Genomic DNA, 19516 nt, shown 5'->3' with positions numbered 1-19516 from the left:
CATATATGCCTTACACACACCATACATTGTGATGCAGGACAAGTATGGAAGCCCCTGTAACCTATCAGTTTGAAGCCTGAGATGCTACCACATTACTATATTGCTCACCATAAACCATGAACAGATAGCATCTTACCTGTAGTCCATGTTGCGCATCATCATACTTGATATCGCCCTCAAGGCGTTCAACTTCCACGTACTTATCAAAAGAAGCATAGACATCTGGACAGCCTTTGACATCGAGCCAAAGACCTGTGGCACAAATATATAGAGTTGACTATCAGGTAAGGATATTGATTAAAGCCATACAGTTCTAACCTGGAGAACTCAAACCGAAACTAAAATACATACCGTAAAATGATTCCTCTTTTTCACACTTGTAGTCCACAGTATAATGCCCTTCAAACAACTCCCTTATTCTACCCTCCGCACCAGTTCCCTGAGTCAGTAGATAAAATGCTAGGTTCAGATTGCCTCCATAGATCTTATAAAATGGGGGGGAAGAAAAAGCAACAAGCACCTTCATTTCATCTTCCAGCTTTTCACAAAGAACCCTATTAAATCCCAGTGCATAATGTTGATTGAATACAAAAGATTTTCTCAGTTGTTTCATTGCAACAGTATTGTCACTGTATTGAAGCCTATAGAATAAGCTCTGAAGAGCCAGGGAGTTGCTCCTTGGTTGCTTATCATTCTCGGTTGTTGGAATCTGGTACACAACCTGAAATACACAATATAAAATACAATACTTTATTATTAGGGCGGGGGAAGCAGAAAGGGAAGATTTTAGCAAGTAGATAGCATGAAAAACAATTCAAGGCTTGACCTTTCTAAAGCAAGGGATATGGTACAAAGTCTGGAGGAGAGAATTCATGTAATGGGTTCCACTTTTCTCCTTAAGTCCAACATAACCTATTTCCTTTTTCAAGTCATAAACAGCCTTGACAGCAACCTCAGCTTTCACTATCACTGTGTCACCCACAATATATCCGCTAGAAATATCATGTAGTTTACTGCAAGGCATGAAGTACATAAAACCCGGGCGACTTCTTCGAGCATTAAATCGATGATGTGTCTCTGACTCTGACAAAATAAAAGACTGGAGTTATCACCAAATTTATAGGTATAGCCAATACTCAATCACCCTATCTCTTTCTCCAACAAGAAACACAAATACCAAACACACGCTGGAAGAAAATCGTTCCAACCTGTATGCAATTATTTAATTTGACATCTGTGTGCAAATCATACTGAAAATACCAGATTTCCAGTACAATGATTAACGCAAATTAACCCTCTGTAGTGGAATGCATCTGGCATAAAACGGGAAATAGACATTGTTTTTTCTCCTATAAAGCTCAAGAACAACTACAACACAAGCCCATAACATAAAGGCCAATGGTTTTATCAAAAAAAAAAAAAAAAACATAAAGGCCAAAGGAACTCTTTGGCCCAGTTCCTGCAAGTGAGGCAATAGGGAGTCAAATCGTACAAACCCAGCACTCAGAAGGCGATAAAATATTATGATGTATGGCGATCACTCACTATTAATATGCCTAGTCCGAACCAAAAGTCCAATGGAACAAAATTAAGGCTGGTTTCACAACTATGCATTCACATCTAAAACACAAATTCAGTCCAGAACAGCATCTTTCCCCAAGTAAGCAGTGATGCAGGATTTTACAAGAAATTTATCCAACCAGATTAAAAAACAGAGAAGAAGATGAATGAGGATACCATATCTAAATGTGTTTCTATAGTCGAGTTGACAAATCACAGCCAAACTGAATTGAGCATAAATACACCATTTGTAAGGCAAAAACGCCGAATCTGCAAGATCTAGATACATGGACAAATCGCCCCAGCTGTTTAAACAACTGAGCATCCGCCTGCCCAAAGCAATGCAAGGGTTAGAGATCAATCGGAAGAAACACAAGTATCCACCAATTTGCAGAAGAAATCAAACAAGAGAACAGAGATCCATATACCACTTATAACCCCCAACATAAAAAACATCAGAGTAGTGCTCCTCGTCAGTGTTCAAACTAGAAAAGTTTTCAATCTTCCACGTGATTGAAACCTTACTGGCAGTCTCCGCTTGCACAACTACTAATAAGTAGCAAAGTAATAAGTAAAGAGAAAACACTGAAACCCTGAAAACAGTCACCGTTAACAGACTAAGAAGACAACTATAACTGCCAAATCATTATAAAAAACAAATTTGGTCCATGTCCAACGAATCCAGCTAACCAAATCAGAGAGACCTATAAACACTAGGTCACAAAATTCACAACTCATGCGCAAAAACAACTAAATGTATCACCTTCCATTGGCTTGGGACCGTCGGCAAAAGACGAATGACGGACCAACATAGCATCGTCCTCCTGCTGCAAAACAAAGCATGAATCAGAGCTTGTATCCAGTAAAAACAAACCCGTCAATTGAGTGAAAACCCTAAACATTAAATAAAACTGAAATGGAATAAGAACCTCCTGGTCAGAAGCAGAACCCTAGGACGGTAAATCAATGAAACTAAACTACAATAAATAGAGAACTAACGAGAGAATGATTGATCACAAAAGCAAATAAGACAGAGCACACCAAGTTAGCGTTTTAAAGATTGAACCAAATTCACACAGCGGGATGAGAATAATGAATGTTTTGGGGAAAAAAAATAAGGAGATGAAAAAGGTGTGAACCAATTGAGAATTCAGACAGTAATTGCCCTAATTGTTAACGAATGATAGAGAGAAAAAGATTCAGCACCGTTAAAGAGAGCAGAACACATGTCTTAGTTGCTCTATCACTTTCTATAGCCAGACCATCGTCTTCGTCCTCCATGATTTGCGGTATTAGGAGACTCGTAGTTGCAGGTTCCATGAGAACAGTAATCAAAAGAGAGAGAGGTGAGAGATGTGAAAGACTGTCATGGGAGGAGATTATAAAGAAATTTCATGGGCGGAGGCCACACTCCCGGACAGAGAACTACTTCCCTTACTCAAATTACTGCAATGCCACCCCGCATACCTGATCGTGTGGCCAGCGTGCTCTTGTGCCTAGACGCAGACGCAAACCGCCTTGCCTCCACAGAAAGGCAGAAATCCCACCCGATACTTATGCGTGCACTCCCATTGGCCAGCGTGCATGTGCAGGCTCTAGAGGCCCAGAATTCTCTTGCCGAAATATATTGACAAAGGGATAACATAGTTAAAAAAGATCCCATGTGTTCAACGGATAAATTTTGAATCACAAGATCCTTAAGAGAGCTAAAAATATCTTTGTAATTCTTAAAACAAAAAATTATACTAGGGGAGAGGGTTAAAAATGTCCCGCCAAATGACTATTTTAGATATCTGTTGCTTATGATAAACAAAGAAAGTGACACAAATGATGATGTTTCACAAAGAATTAAAGTGGGATGGATGAAGTGGAGAGGTGCGACGGGAGTACTGTGTGACCGCCACATTCCTTTAAAACTTAAAGGAAAGTTCTACAAGACTATTGTCCACCAACTATGATGTATGGGGCGAAATGTTGGGCAGTTAAGAAGTGCCATATAGCGAAACTATGTGTTCCAAAGATGAGGAGGTTAAGATGGATGTGCGTCAAAATTAGGAAGGATAAAGTGAGGAACAAACGCATTGGAGCTGATGTGGGAGTTGCCCCGATTAGCGACAAGCTCCGAGAATGTCGTTTGAGGTGGTTTGGCCACGTACAACGGAGGCCTGAGGATGCCTCAATAAGGAGGAGTGATCTGATCCCGATTGAAGTAGCTAAAAGAGCTAGGTGCAGGCCAAAAATGATCATAGGAGAGGTTGTGAAGAATGACATGCATGGCATGGGGCTTGTGCCAAGTATGACCTCAGTTAGAGCTTATTGGAGGGCAAGGATCCACGTTGCTGACACCATGTAGCTAAGATCTTCCTGGTTTTCTGAGCTACCCTACTTCCTCTTACTTTTATTTTTCATTTCCCATTTCTCAATTTTCTTATCTTGTTTATGCATATCTATTCTTCATTTCTCTTACGTTTCTTTCCTTACGTGAGCACCTCAGTTTTCCATAATTTGTCTTGAAAGGATCCATGTAGCCAGCCCCATCAAGTTGGGGCAAGGCTGAGTTGTTGTTGTTGCAAAGGAGGGAGGGTTGATAGTTCACAAGAGAAGAGAAACCATGGCCGGACGTCCATCTTTGGCTCAGGAAGGAGATTTGTAAAAATACTTTGATCAGTCCATATTTCCTTGATCCTCCATCCTTTTTTGGTTGCATCTTTGATCCTAGTGATCATGCTTTGGATCTCTGTTGCATGGTTATGGCTTGTCTTTGTATAGGTCAAACCTGTCAAATTGGCCTTGGAGCAAAACAACATAGGCCCATCCTAATGCATTCAAGATGGGATTAAATATTCATGCGAGATTAAAACATGATAATTCAAATTGGGCAAAGTAAGGTGTTGTGGAGAAGGATAGCAATAGTTAGGGGTAGGGGGGCATTTAACAGAATTTTGGGTACTAGAAAATAAATGTAGACCTGACATCCAACGAGCAATATTTGTGAGTACCCGCATGCATGGGTTCGGGGTTGAGTTTACCCATGATACAACGGTTCTGGAGAGCCCCAAAAAAAAATAACAGGTCACAATAAAAAACATAGAAAAACCAAGTTCTACAACTTGGAGAGAGATCACCATAGTTAAAAAATAAACAACAGATGATAGTAAAGAGGGATTAGGGAAATCTTCACATCACAACCCTATTGCCCTGCAGGCCTGCACACAAATCCTTCGAGACAATCCACATTCGAAAAATAGATGCCAGGTAGATTTCATTATTTGAAATCTGATATATTAATCTTGCATTATACTAGGTCTCTACACTTTACAATGAGTAAATCCGACTTCTGGAGAAGGGTTCCCGAAGAATAGAGAACGATGGAGGGAGAGAATAATAATGGGAAAGGGTTCCTCAACCAAAGAAGTTTATCATATAACAAAGCTAAACAAACATAAATCTCATCATGAACACTGGTATACCAACGAACTTAAACATATAAATTAAAGAAAATAAAACCAGGGGGGAGATAACATTCATGTATTTTTTTTTGGTAAGGAGATAACATTCATGTTACCCTAAACGAAACCCTTTAACTCCACCAAATTCGAATAGAATAGGAACTCTTTATTTCTTTTACTCATAATAGGACTAAATTAGGTTATTAGGGTCCGTTTTTAACATGAAACTCTTCGAGGAAGAGATGAAATTGCACAAAGAAAGAGAAGACCAGACCATAATTTAAGGTTACATGAATTGAATGGCAATTCCACCGTAAGAAATCGGTTATAACAATACCTGTGTATGCTTAGCAGTTTGCAATGACCAAGCTCTGCCGATATTTGCGAGTATCGACTGAATAGTTAGGAGAGCAATAAATAAGCCTGCTCATATGATAAAAAGGGGGGGGGGAAATGAGGCTACCAACAGCTGAGGGATTAGGAAAACCACGACAATCATACAATCACAATAAATCCCAAATTAATTTAATTCCATGTATCCAGAAATCCAGGACTACTTCATTTGAATAGCAAATTTTATTTTATTTTTTCATTTGAAATCCATCCTAGCATAAGGATGTCCACTGGTGAAGTGAAGGAATTCCTTCTTCAATGTGGCTTAAGTAAAGCTAGAACCTAAACTTTGGAGATTGATTGAGCTTCGTATGGTACTGGTATAAGGTTTGATTAAGTAACGATTTTGTATTTGGCCGGGCAACTCAGCTCTTGTTAACGTGTAATATGTTTGTTTGGCCCTTTGTTTCAAAATTTTTTTTTTTTATCTGAAAGTGTAATCACACAAACCACACACTAATCTCAAAAGATTAATCGAATTTTCTTCTTCTTGCTTTTCTTATTTTCTTCTTTTATTAGTCGTTTTGTTTCCCAAGCTTGGTAGTTGTTCTATTCGTTTCCCTAGGTGTTCTAAGATGGGGGTTGCCTTTTTTTATGTTTGGGGTAACAATGGGGGTTGCTTTTCGGACCCACTTTCCCTTGGGCCCTTTGTAACTTTTTACTTTGTTTTCCCTTCTTTTATTGGCTTTTCACTTTCCTTTTCCCTTTTTGGGTTTGTTTTTTTTTTTCTTTTCCTTACTAGTCTGTGTTGTTACTTTGGTCTGTGTAGTTGCTCTCGTCACGAAGTCTGATTTTTTATGCTTGTTTTTACCCTGACTGGTTTCATTTCCTTTCTCGATTTCCGGCTCTGTAGGGAGTCTTTTATTGACGACAGACTTCCACCATAATTGCTCTTGCTTCGTGTTTGGCTAACCCTTGTATTCCTATTTTCTGTGTTTCTGATCTGGTAGGCTTTCTTTGCTTCATCCATGTCACAGGCTTGGGGTTTTCACCACTGCTCCTCCTCTGGGGGATCTTTTCGTGGTCTGGCTTCGATTTCTTCAGGGATTGGACGTCCTGATACCTCTTCTCGTCTTCCTTCTGCTGTCTAGAGATAGTGTGTTGATGCTTCAGTTGTTGTTGGACCTGGTCCTATTGGAGGCAATATTCTATTTTCATCTAGGATCCTCTATGATTACTCCTTGGGGTATCCCAGTCCGTCTAAGGATTCTATTTGTTCTAAACTGGTGGAGCTTTAGGCACCTTTGGGGGTTGTGTATATATGTTGTTATGAGAAGAGTGGCTTAATGGCGGAGTTTAGTTCTGGTGGTGAACGGGACAAGGTTCTCGCCCTTGCTCGTAGGTGGTGTGGAAGAGTTATGATCAATTTGGAGAAACATGCCTTGGATGATGAGTTATATGCTTATGAGAGGGGATCCTTCCCTATCTGGGTCCAAATCAGTTTGGTTCCCGCTAAAGCTTTTTTCTACGAATCCATTAAACAAGCTGTGTCCGGTGTGGGTCGTGTTCTTGATATGAATCTTACCTCTAAGGAGGTTGGCTTGCCAACAACTGTGGCCAGGGTCAAAGTCCTGTTCCGTCTTAAACAGCCGATCTGTTTGTTTTCTTCAGCTAGAAGCTCCAATGGTATTTCTCTGCTTGTTTCTATTAAATATGAAGGTTTTAAAATATGCTTCCACTGTGGAAGGTTGTTCCATGTTGCTGATTATTGTTCTTATGAAAGATCTTCTTTACCAAAACGTACACCTCGTGGTTTATTTGAAGGAGCTTTAACTCAGCCAATTCATATAAATGTGGCCTCTTTGCTTCCATCTTCCACTTTGGATGTTACGATGCTGGATCCGAAACCTACCTCCTCTGATGAATTTTTGCTTTGTGCCTTTGAATAACCTGATCACCATGGACTGTGATGCCCCAGTGTTTGAGGCATCAGAGCCTTTGAAGCCAGGCTCTTCGAATCCCAATTCGGTACCGTCATCCTCTGAAGCCCCCGTTGTTGTTTCTGGATTTACTATGACTGTTAAAGTGTGCCCTGAAGTTGATGCTCCACCAAAGAACCCTAGCCCTCAATCAAGTGAAGAGTCTTTTATTCCATCTCTTTTTGTGGACCTGCAACCTCTACCATCCCTGGGTGATCGGTTTGCTGAGAACATTTTGGCCTAGTCCTTTACCGTTGATCCTCTGATACAAAATGCGGTGGTGCCCCCACTGTTGGAAGGTTCGAATTCGACTGTGGCTTTTAGTCCATCCCCTGAGGTTCCTGCTAGAGAAGGAGCGGTTTTTCTGGGTTCCGTGGTGTGCTCCCTTGTGGGTAAGAAACGTAAGTTGATCACCCCTTCAATCCCACCGTCTCTTGCCTAGGAATTCTATAGTTTTTGCTCTCTTTTGGAATCTTCTCTTGCAACTTCGGCCGATCCTTCTTCTTTGCTGGCCCTTATCAAAGAATAGATTGATGTTATGTCTTTTGGGTCCAACCAAGATCCTTCTATTGACACTGTTGGGAACACCCCCCCAATCTTAGAACCTGGTGAAGTGCCTGGGATAGACCTACTCATAAGGGCATTTTGGTAATTATTCCCTAGCAAGGGTATAACTGTATATTATCCACGGTAATATGGGTAGGTTGGGGTTAGGTTCTTAAGAACAAATAGTGGGGGTAAAAGGGTATTTTCAAAATAAGTTAGGGCAAAAATGTCTTTCCAAGTAATGAACAAATAGGTCAGGACAATTAGGTCTTTTCAAATTTTAGAAAATAGATAAAAGAAATGGTAGTTTGGTTAGTTTTTAGCATCTAACGCCTAAAATTAGCAGTGCGGACTTAAATGGCTTTAGGGGGTAAAGTAGGGGCGGTACGTGGAATTTTCAAGGGGTGCGTGTGGACTTGTCAGAACCTTAGGGAGGGCATGAGGAATATTGGGTGCATTTTAGGGGCGTACGTGTATTTAACCTGAAAAAGAATGGGGATTTATTTTACATTTCTTACTAATTAAGGTCGAGAAGAGAAGAGAAAGAGAGATATCTTACCAAAAAAAAAAAGATATATCTTACAAGAGAGAGACTTGGAATGGACGGAGAATTTAGACTTTCCAAAAATTGAAAGGGAATTGTTAACTTTTATATCTCAAGAAAAATTTAACACTAATTACGATCAAGGGTATTAAGAATATGATAAACTTAAAAGAAAAAATATGAAGAATAACAAGAGAAAAAAAGAAATTACATAAAAAGAATAAGGATAAAGATGTCCAATCAAAGTTTTGCCACGAAACATACATACGTGCTTTTATATAATAGTATGATTTTGTATAATAATATGATATATAAGAAACATATAACGAATACCATATACTATACCAAATACATATTAAAAAAATCGTGTATTGAACCTGTATCATATAGTATGGTATCGATATGGGATGTTTGACTTCGGTACCGTACCAAATTAACACCCTTACCCAATTCTGCCATTTCAATTGTCTAACTGTATTGTGACTCCCCAGGATTCCACATGTTTTTGGTGTATCTCCTCTTCCTTTATCTTTCTGATGATACGGCTCGTGTGAAAGCTATGATGGGTGGCAAATGGTCATTAGAGCAAGAAAAGCATTGGCCCGAAGCCAAAAACACCGGCCACTGGGTAGGAGTGCGACAAAATCGAGTTGGGCCAGAAACTTTACAGACAATATGCAGAACTCGTGAAATGGTAGGTGGGTTAGTGGGTTCGGGTGTTCAGATCGTACGATCTGAAAAGTATCCCCAGAACAGAGAACCTCAACAAGTCCATTAAAAAAACCTTATCTTTGAAACCCTATCTTTGGCAGTGTCGTTCTATTGGTAGTCAGGATCTTTCGTTATTTTTGTCTGTATTGTAGTAATTTCATCGAGTTCCCCGTCTTGGGGTCTTGCTTCCGATAGGAGCTCAATCGCAATTGATATTCTTCAAGATGTTCACTCGCCCATCCCATTCTTAGTCTTCTTCCCTGTTCTCTTTCATCGGTTTCTGTTGTGTCATAAGACCAGCATCCCATCCCCGCACAAACCCTATCCCTCTCCCAACCCAAACTGTAACCTTCCCTTTCCCTTCCACAGCAACCACTCTCCTCACTCGATTTCACAGCAAATCCATTCCTCCTTCCCTCCCGCCTCTTTTCTCTCCCTTCCTTGCTCTTTACCATGATTCCTTTTCGTTGGGACGAAAAGGTTAGTTGCAAGAGTTCACCCTAAATCATTCAGGTTCTAATGGTACATTACATATCAAGAATGTTATTTTCCAACACTCGTTTGGTAGGTTTGTTACTAGTAGTGGATACTCTTTTTCCTTCATGGGATTCTCTGACAGATTATTTTAAATATTTAGTCGATAGCTTAATAATAGGTATTTTCTTAAATCTCTTGGTTCATTGAGGTCGAATATTATTCTTTATGAGCTTACCATGTGTTTTAATAATTTCCTCCATCAGAACAGACAATAGCTGTTCATTGATAATTTTTTTTATTTTAGAACATTAATTTATTTTTTGAAGTCTACTCTTCCAAAAATCCTGGGAAGAATTCTTAGGTGCTATGATTTAATTCGGAACTCAACATTTTATAGCAAGTATTCCTAAATGTATTATCTTCATTGTATTCGACACACTCAAATTTGTCAGAGTACGTAACAAATAATACGTATTATCACTAATTCGAGTGAGCCAGTTACAGTGAAGACAACAAATTTAGGAATACTTGCTATAAAATGTCGAATTCCGAGTGAAATGATAGCTTATAAGAATTCTTTCAAGAATTTTTGGAAGAGCGGACTTCAAAAAACAAATTGGTTTCCTAAAATAAAAAGGTTTTAAATGAACAACTGTTGTCTGTTCTGATTGAGGAAGTGACTAAAACACATGGTAAGCTCATAAAGAATTATGTCCGACCTCAGTGAACATAATTCTTCACTGTAACCGGTTCACTCAAATTAGTGAGAGTACGTATTATTTGCTACGTACTCTCACTAATTTGAGTGTATCGATTACATTGAAGACAATACATTTAGGAATACTTGCTATAAAATGTTGAGTTCTGAATTAAATCATAGCACTTAAGAATTCTTCCAAGAATTCTTGGAAGAGTGGATTTCAAAAAATAAATTAGTTTCCTAAAATAAAAAAATTCTCAATGAACAGCTATTGTCTGTTCTAATGGAGGAAATTATTAAAACACATGGTAAGTTCATAAAGAATAACACTCGACCTCAATGAACCAAGAGGTTTAAGAAAATACCTATTATCAGGTATCGACTAAATATTCAAGATAATTTGCCAGGGAATTCCAAGAAGAAGAATATCCACTACCATGAACCTAATCTGAAAGTGTTGTCTTCATTGATCCCCTCCATCCTTTATTATGTGAATTGAATCAACAAGAAGTTGCTGCATAACTGTTGGCTATTCTTCTCCGTTAATCATCTACTATTGCTGCTATTGAAGATCAACACCAGTTACTGGAATTCAGAAAATTATTTTGCCACTACTTGCAGGGTTTCTAATCCTGACTTCTCCAAAGCTCGATTAAAAAATGGAGTTAATCTGTTGGCTGGTTTGGTATTTATTCACTAAACTTATAATTCTGAGTTTAGTTTCTAATTTGGTGACCTGTTGATATCTTAGCAATCGACCAATAGTTTGATCCAATATTTTCTGGGATTCTTCCTCCCTCTTGGCCCTTTCTTTCTTTGATTACAAAGTTAGGCCCATCCATTGGTTATATCCATTAATTCTGAGTTTTTAAAGTTAACTGTGATTTGCTGCAGCCCTATTGAACTGTTGATTATTACCTCTAATGCTGGGACTGTTAGACCTTATCCCCAGTCCATAAGGGTGCCTGAACCAAGAGTTTCGAACTGAAACTGAGACCTGGTTTCAGAACATCTCTGCAGGGCCTTTATAGATTGCATAATTGTTGGAATTGAAAAGTAGTAAAAGATGAGAACCAACTATAGACTTGGAGATATGGATGAGATAAACGAAGTTAGGAAATTGCAAATTCCATGACCTTCCCTTCATGTAATGTTTACAAGTCAACCTCTTCTCTTTTTCTTATTATTTTTTTTCCATGATTCTTCACTGATTTTGCCCTTGCAGATTAATCCTTGTTTCCCAACTAACAACCAGAGACTTTACTGAGAGAACCTCTAAGGTATGTTTTTGTTGAGCCTCTGGTTTCCTGGAGAGGCTGAAACTCTCCAACAAAGGATTATTTTTCAACGCCTCTTCTTAGTAATAAGCCCCCAAAAATATGCTGAGCACTTCTCTCCCCCTTGACAGATTCATGTTTCATTCTCTTTGTTGCCAAACAGTTTACAGTTCTTGTTTCATGCATGTGTGCCAACTGTTTGATTAATTGACTATTGGAACTCCACTTTTTTTTTTCAATGAATGTATAAATGAATGATTACCAATTGTTTTTTGACTTATTGACAATGAGCTTCTCCTAAGCTCCTCCCTAAGAAAGCCACTAACCCACTTACCCACCACCCCTCCATCACTGAAGAAATTTATATTTCAGAATTCAAACCTCAAAATCTTGAGCCTAAAGCCAACGAGAAAAGAGTATTTATTTGATTTGGAGTAAAATGTCTTCCTTGGACATAGACATGGACATGATCTGGGATCCCTTCCAGTGTCCGATACAAGACAATGAGTGGTAGTCTTGAGTGTCAAATATGGAATATGGTAAAGACTGGGTTGAGAATTATAGTGAACCCATCATATATGAAAGATTAGATCAGATCTTCAGCTGAGTATGTTTGTTTATTTCATCTTATATTTCAATGTCAGTCGGAATCTTAGGTTGAAGTCCTACATCATGTAATACTTTAATCTTAGCTCCATCTTAAATTTATATTTAGTAAACTGAAGTCCATAAACTAGAAAACAGAAATACAGTTTCAGAAAGTTCAGATTTGAAGAAGTGGAGTTGAAGTAGGATTTCAGAAATTACTGGAGAAAACTGAAACTAATAATTGATTAAACAAGTTGATAAAATCAAGAAGCAGCGATTGATTGGTGTTAACTCAACCGCTAGGAATTGTACTAACCAGAAACTGAAACTAGAAGATGTTCACTTTTAATTGTAGTGAAGACATCTAATCCCATTCAAGCTTATTAGATGTTAGATCAAATTAAAAAATTTGCCTTCGGTTTTCTCTAGGATACATGTTAACTTTTATTTCATGCGAACTTAGAATCTAATGTTCACAGGAAATGGGAACAACATAGTATAATAAGTAAAAAAAAAAAAAAACACTTTATTAGCATCTGATGGTCTGTTAAAATCAATTTTCAAAATCTGATTTATAGATTCAACAGTACTCCTAACTCCTAAGTTCTTGAACTTGCTATTTTTGCTACTGATTACTTATTGTTTGTCCTGTTTTAGATCCACAAGACAGAATATAATTCTGCTTTTAAATCTGGTTAAGTTTCTGATCTATTGTATAATCATTCCTCAATTCTAGAATAAATTATTCCAAAAAAAAATGTCATCAAACTCAAATTGTTTCAACAAAAACATTTTAGATTTGGATTAGTTTGTTTCCTTCTAAGTGAACACTTTCTATTAATCTCAGATCAGCAAATCATTATCTTCACTTTGTACCACTGACCAGCATTTAAACCTTCTTTCTTTAGCCTCAACCGTAGCCTTTATTCCAACAAACCATATCTTTCCTATAAGATTCTATATAAAATATTATGCTGTAAATAGGCTTGATTTAATATCTGAAGTTTCATTCTCAACATGTTTGACATGTCTTGTAAGGAGCAGGAAGCCTAGTCATCTAGGTTAGAGGAGCAGGGAACCGGCAGCATGTGCAGGGGGTTTGATCTAAGTGGGATCAGAGAGAGAGAGAGAGAGAACAAAAAAAAAATAAATCAGTGGGTTTGGGGAAGAGACATCAGCGATTCGTGTGGATGGTCGGTGTTGGGAGTGGGGGTTAGAGACAGTCGATGGGTATAGGAAGTCGATGGGAGTGAGGTCAAAGGGAGAGTCGGTGGGCGTACAGGGAGAATCTGGAGGTGATGTCAGAGAGAGAGAGAGAGAGAGAGTCGATGGGATTGAGGTTAGAGAGAGAGTTGGTGGTGTACAGAGAGAGTCCGGTGGTGGGTGTGGGGAGTAATGGGTTTGCACAGAGATCCGGCGATGGGTCTGGGTAGGAGAGATCAGTTAGAGAGCCGAGAGGATCTGTGGGGTGGAGGTAGTGGGTGGAGTAGGGGGTATACTTACCTTTGAGTCACCTCACCGACCGCCACTACCTGAGTAGGTGGGGGGAGGGAATCAACCGTTGGCGAGCTTGAGAGCATTCAGAGCGCTTGAGAACTCTTAAGAATTCTAGGGAATCTTCAAGCATGAAAGAAAATGAACCATCAATGTTGTACCTTTGACTACAGCTGATATTGACTTCATGTCATAACCCTAACACCCCATATAAGTGCATTAGAGATTTGAGCTCAGGTTGTGACTACAGCTGATGTTCTTGTTCTACAACATCAGGTAATTTTTGGAAAAGAGAAGCTTTATTTCAACTTGTCATTATTAACAAACCAAGTATTTTTCATGCTGCTCACTTCGTTTTCAAGGATTTTACCGTTTATATTAAAAAAAATTAATAATAATAATAATAGTATCTTAAAAATTCTAATGACTTTCACTTCATGCATGAAAGAACATAAACGGAGCAGACAGCAAATGAATATGAACTGATAAAGTAACATAAACAATGGATAAATCGTGTGTTATATACAATGCATAATAGATGAATGCATAAATGAGTCAATATGAAACTAATGAAATTTTTCTGAAAAATAAAATAAGGATAGCAGTAAAGAATGCTTTGTAGGAGACATCAGTATTCCATTTTAATTGAGGCATGGCCCTATGTTGCATTATTCCATTTTATGATAAGTTTTACTATTGAGGAAGCTATACTTTATTGTAACTTTTCAGAATTTATGAAGCTTTTGTTTGTCACATTAAGAAGTCATATAACTAAGAAATCAATGACTGTTAGCTTTCTTGATTGAGGAGCTTTTGGAGTGCTAAATGGAAGATTTTCAGTTTATATCATCTGTATGTACAATTGTATTCAATAAAAAGCGAAAAAGAAAGGGAATTACCTCTGAAAGAGTCAAAATTAAGTTTTTGATTTTTAATTTGTTATTAACTTAGTTGCTTGGTGCAGACACTATTATAGCTGGAGCCGGAGAGTCCTGATGGCAACTGCTTCTAAGAACAATGCTTCTGGGTTTTAGTCTTGTACAGATCAGTTCTCTTATTTGGTTGTGCTGTTTTGAAGCTCTACGTATTAAATTTTCTTTTAATCCTACAAGGTTTTGGTACACTTTAAATTAATTTTGCTTACCATTTTAGCCACAAACAGATTTGATAGTGTGTGTGTGTGAAAAAGTGAGTACTGTTTTATTATGTGGTTGAAGAAGTCCATAACAGATTCAGGCGGTCGGGACTCAGGCCACTGTTTCAAAAGTTGGAATCGGATTCGTCGAATTCGTCGATTCAGATCCGAGTTGCCATGACCGTTCCTGACTCTAGGGCTGTGTTTGGTATGCATTCTGGATTGATTTTGTATTCTCGAACGATAAAAACAACTATTTTTATCATCCAAGAATATGAAATCGTCCCAGAATACACTCCAAATGCACCCTAGATCTTCTTATTCATCTGATTTTAGGGTTTTTACTCACCGGATCACTAGGTTTTCAGTTTTGAGAGTCTAAGAACTGATTCTAGGGGGTTTGAGACCGATTTCTGCTGATTCCGATTTTCATAATTGAGATGTATCAAACAAGTTATTGCATAAATCCCAAGGCTAACTCTTTACATTCTCTTGCACAAGTCAATCTATGCCTTTTTTGACAATTCATAGAGACTAACATTTGCCAACCCCTGTTCTTGCTCTCCTTGCAATCCTTGATATATTCCATGTAGCTATCTATGATTCTTTGAATTCCGTATCCTCATTCCAAAACATTCACATAGGTCCTTAACCCAAAAAAATGAAACATTCACACAGGTTCTCAGGCTGGCAGGATGAAAAAGTAAAATCCACTTTTTGGCTGATACAATCGATCTGTATTGGTAAGGTTGCTTCATTGTGATCAAGTGGTCACGGGTTCAAGTCTCTGAAAATAGTCTCTCCAATCTATACGAAGCGGGGGTAATGCTACTTACATTATGACCCTCCCCAGACCCCGCAATGGCGGGAACACTAGGTATGCCCTTTTAACAATCGATTTGTATTGGTATCAGTCTCCAATGATACCAATACGTATTAGCCAATATGACATCGATACCTAGAACCCTAATCCCATATCTCCAAATGGCAAGAGGCGACAATTATTCGGAGAAAGTTTTCCTTCACCAAAGATGAAGAGTTCATCCACAAATCTACGATCATTGTTACTTCTCCTTCATATATTGAAAGTTTCAAACGCCCGTCACTATTTCCTTGTAAGAATTCCTCCGTCATCGTGGCTTAAGGGAAATTGGGTTGTTCTTCTAGAGAAATGGATCATCTGCACGTACATGCAGGTGAATGTACGGATCTTTATCCTCTAAGGTTCCCTGCCTGGTACAGTTCGTCCGGTTCCTCTCATAGGGGAGCGCAAATGACCACCCCCGTGCCCAAAAACATTGCCCGGGGCGGGTCCACCCCCCTCTTATTAGAGGCACTAGGGAACTGTATTGGGAAGAGAATCAGAGGAGATAATTTTCCATGAACGTACGTGTGAGAGGTAACCACTTGTCCTTTTTGTTTTCATTAATACCCCACCTCCCCTTGTAAATGACAGAAATGAGACAGGTGGTTACCTCTCACATATACTTCTAAAGTAAGCGAGAAAGTTCTCTGTCTGGGAGTGTGGACTACTCCAACACTCCCATGAGTCTATCTCTCTCCTCCCCATATGAAAAGACATCTTTGCCCCCTTGTTTTGAGGAGGAGAGAGATAGACACATAGGAGTGCTGGCATAGGCCACACTCTCGGACAGAAAACTACTTCCCTAAAAGTAAATAATTGAGAAAATGTAGACAAAGTTTACATACATAAAGGAGTGTCCATACTTTCGCAAAATGATAAAAATATCAGAAAGGGAATATAAAAAATTGGCGTATCAGGCTATCAGCTAGGAAGTTTTTTATCCTAAGGGACTACGATACTAAATGCATTGGCCAAGGATGTATTGGCTTTGGCCAAAAAAGTTTGATTCGCTCGTTTGGATACTAGACTACACCTAACTCCAATTTTAGAAGCACCGCTTGCTCGAAACCCATCGGAAGACCGTACGCATCTGCTTTCAATGCATCAGTTTTGTCCACATAACCTGCAGCAATTAAAATAAGTTGTCCGTCTAACAAAATGGAATATGTCCACCCTACTCTATCTAAGACTGAGTTAGCGAATCCTGCGCAAATCAAAACAAGATAATTCAAAAAGGGATTATAATTATAAAAGGACGAGGGAAGTCTGTTAACGATAGCAACATTAGAGAAAATATGAGCATGGAGGAAGGGCAGAGGGGAGATATTAAGTTCGTACGACCATTTTGAGCTAGTACAAATAACCCACATAGAATCTATGGAAGACAAACCATAAATTACCTTGTTTCGGTTTTGCCAAATAAAATAACAAATAATAATTAAAATAGAAAAAAAAAAACCCACTTAAGAAATGATTTATCAAATTATTTGCTCGAGAATAGAAATACAAAGTTAAAGTTGTTCCAATGCAGCAGACGAGAGAAGCTCCGTTCTCAAACCCAAAGGCCTGCATCCCAGATATGTTCGTAGTTGTAATTAGATGAACAGTTTAGTTTAATAAAACTTGGGCTGGACCTGAAGTCTACATTAAGAACCCAACCATTCTGCATCAACTAATCCAGAAACCAAACCCAAAAGTGCACGGAGAATATTAATTAGGTCATTAGGTGACACGTATTGCAATTCTCGCAACACTTATGGAAGCTAACACTTTTGGGAGCCCCATGCACCACGACACGTATCTCCTTCCCAACACCTGCCCATACGCATCGATAGAACTAATAGAAGTAGCAGAAGCATTCAATTCATACATTTTTTTCGCACAAAAACGATTTTCTCTGCTTCTCTCAGGATCAGGAGAGTGTCTGAATCTGTGTTTTAGGGAGGAAGGAAGACGTTCCGTGTAATAATCAGCATCTGGAGTCACAAAGATTTATTTTATTTTTGGTTCGGAATGGTGAAGCTCGCAACAGCCAGAGAGCTCCGATTATACGGTCCATGGCTTTCCCGTAATAAATTGGAGTACATAAATGCCGGCATCTATGTCTTTGCTTCGATTCTCCTGCTCGCTGGATTTGTATCTCAGCTCTCCCCCATGGATGCCAAGTCAGGCCTCGTTGTTCTCCTCATAGCTTTAATGTTATTTACCCTAGTCAATTTTCATGATCTGTTCGCGCATTTCGCCGGCATCGATTATCGCTTGTCGGTGGTGGGCTTCGATGCGCAGCTCGCGCTCGTAGAGTTCGCAGTCCCTATCGTTCACGCTTTGGGATCGATCCTTACATTCGTAGCCATTCTTCTCATCTTCATTCAGGTACGTAATTTTAAATTTTAATTTTAAACGAGGAATCAAACCATATCAGATCAGTTCTTAATTAGTGACTTGTAAAATTGATTCGAATTGCAGGAAGAGAAAGGGTTTGGTTATTACAGATGGGAGAAGCATTCTTTAAGTATGCTTGTTGCAGGCCCTGCTTTATGGCTCATAGGTTCAATACATAACTTATGCCAGATTTACGAGAGAGCTGACGGTCATGTTCAGATTTTACAAGTTAGTACTCAAATTCCATTCTTGATGGGAAGTCTCCTGTTCATGGTGGGCTCAATTCTAAACTTACATGACCGAACAGGGAAAATCCATCATGGCTTGATGTTACTGGTAAGAAGTCTGATGAACTCTCTAAGACTTCATGAATCGATCTGGTGGATTAAATAAAGAGATTTGCTCTGTTTTTTTATTTTTTTTTAAATTGGCAGGGGAAGAACTGGGTTTGGATGGGGATACTTGGGTGCTTGCTTTTCTTGTTAGGGGGACTTGTGAATCTGGTGAAAGTGTTTAAGATGCAGCAACCAGGTGGGATGAGGCTAGAGAAGTTGCGAGGTGGGGGACAAGAGAGACTCATCCAGGAGAGGGAAGGTCTGGTTCCTCTCATTTTGGAAGAGCATAGGAAGAAGAAAAAGCAGAGCGATGAAGAACAACAACCAATTATAGTTCCTACTCCTACTCCTACTCCTACTCCTACTCCTTACAAGGATGTTCTAGTTAGTGGTGGTAAGTAAGGCTTGAAAGCATATAAGATTTTCGTCTACATTAATTGTCTCATTGATATTGTGTTTTTTTTGTTCAATAATCTTCGTTGTACAAGTCTACAAATTAATCAACATAGGTATGAATGTTCAGTTATAGCTCTTTTAGGTAATCGAAAAAAACATGTATCGGCCGACACTACCATAAATCGGTATCGGTTAGTATATCCGACATCAGCTTATCAGACGAAACCCATTGCATGATGGCTATTATCGGTAGCTTGTACCAACATGATGTTGGTTTACACCGACGGTGGTGAATTCCAGTTGTGTGTCAATCAGAGTTTGTTGGGTGCTGGTGTTCATCTGTGTTGGCCAAGGTATCGTAGGGTACGATGTCTTATATTCCATGTTTGTATAAATGGCTGATTCCAAATGACCATTAAGAGGTACTAGGGTTTGAGGAATTTTTTTTTATAACTATAGGTATTTCAGTAAATTATTTATGAGAAAATGTTTCTTCCTGTGCTGAGAGCACAGGCTGCTCCCAAACACATGGGGATAGGTGAAATGATCACCCTGAATGACAGACGCATGTGTTTAGAACATCAGTCTATTATTTATATAAGGTTTTGTTATAAATTTGTATTGAGGATTTTCTCTAAAATCAATTTGTGACAGATGCATGGTCGTTAGTGGTTACCCTATCCTTTATTGATAGTAAAGTAGATATCCTCTAATTGTGGATGGATGTAAGTAATCTTACCGAACC

General features: G+C 38.7%; 1 protein-coding gene and 1 pseudogene across 1 annotated transcript; one reads left to right on the top strand and one right to left on the bottom strand.

Moving 5' to 3' along the window:
- Positions 1-2062, bottom strand: part of LOC122651210 — a 57653-nt pseudogene extending 55591 nt beyond the window's left edge.
- A 797-nt stretch (positions 2063-2859) lies between these two features.
- Positions 2860-18792, top strand: LOC122643305. The gene is made up of 6 exons (XM_043836942.1): positions 2860-2873; positions 2912-2915; positions 15883-15889; positions 17671-18031; positions 18125-18376; positions 18475-18792. Exons 4-6 carry the CDS (start codon positions 17672-17674, stop codon positions 18775-18777), a joined length of 915 nt encoding a protein of 304 aa, XP_043692877.1. The 5' UTR covers positions 2860-2873; positions 2912-2915; positions 15883-15889; position 17671; the 3' UTR covers positions 18778-18792.
- The last annotated feature ends 724 nt before the right edge of the window (positions 18793-19516 follow it).

The sequence above is a fragment of the Telopea speciosissima genome, chromosome 1 (assembly GCF_018873765.1).
Source record: "Telopea speciosissima isolate NSW1024214 ecotype Mountain lineage chromosome 1, Tspe_v1, whole genome shotgun sequence".
Taxonomy (NCBI): domain Eukaryota; kingdom Viridiplantae; phylum Streptophyta; class Magnoliopsida; order Proteales; family Proteaceae; genus Telopea; species Telopea speciosissima.
This window is presented reverse-complemented; position numbering and strand designations above follow the sequence as displayed.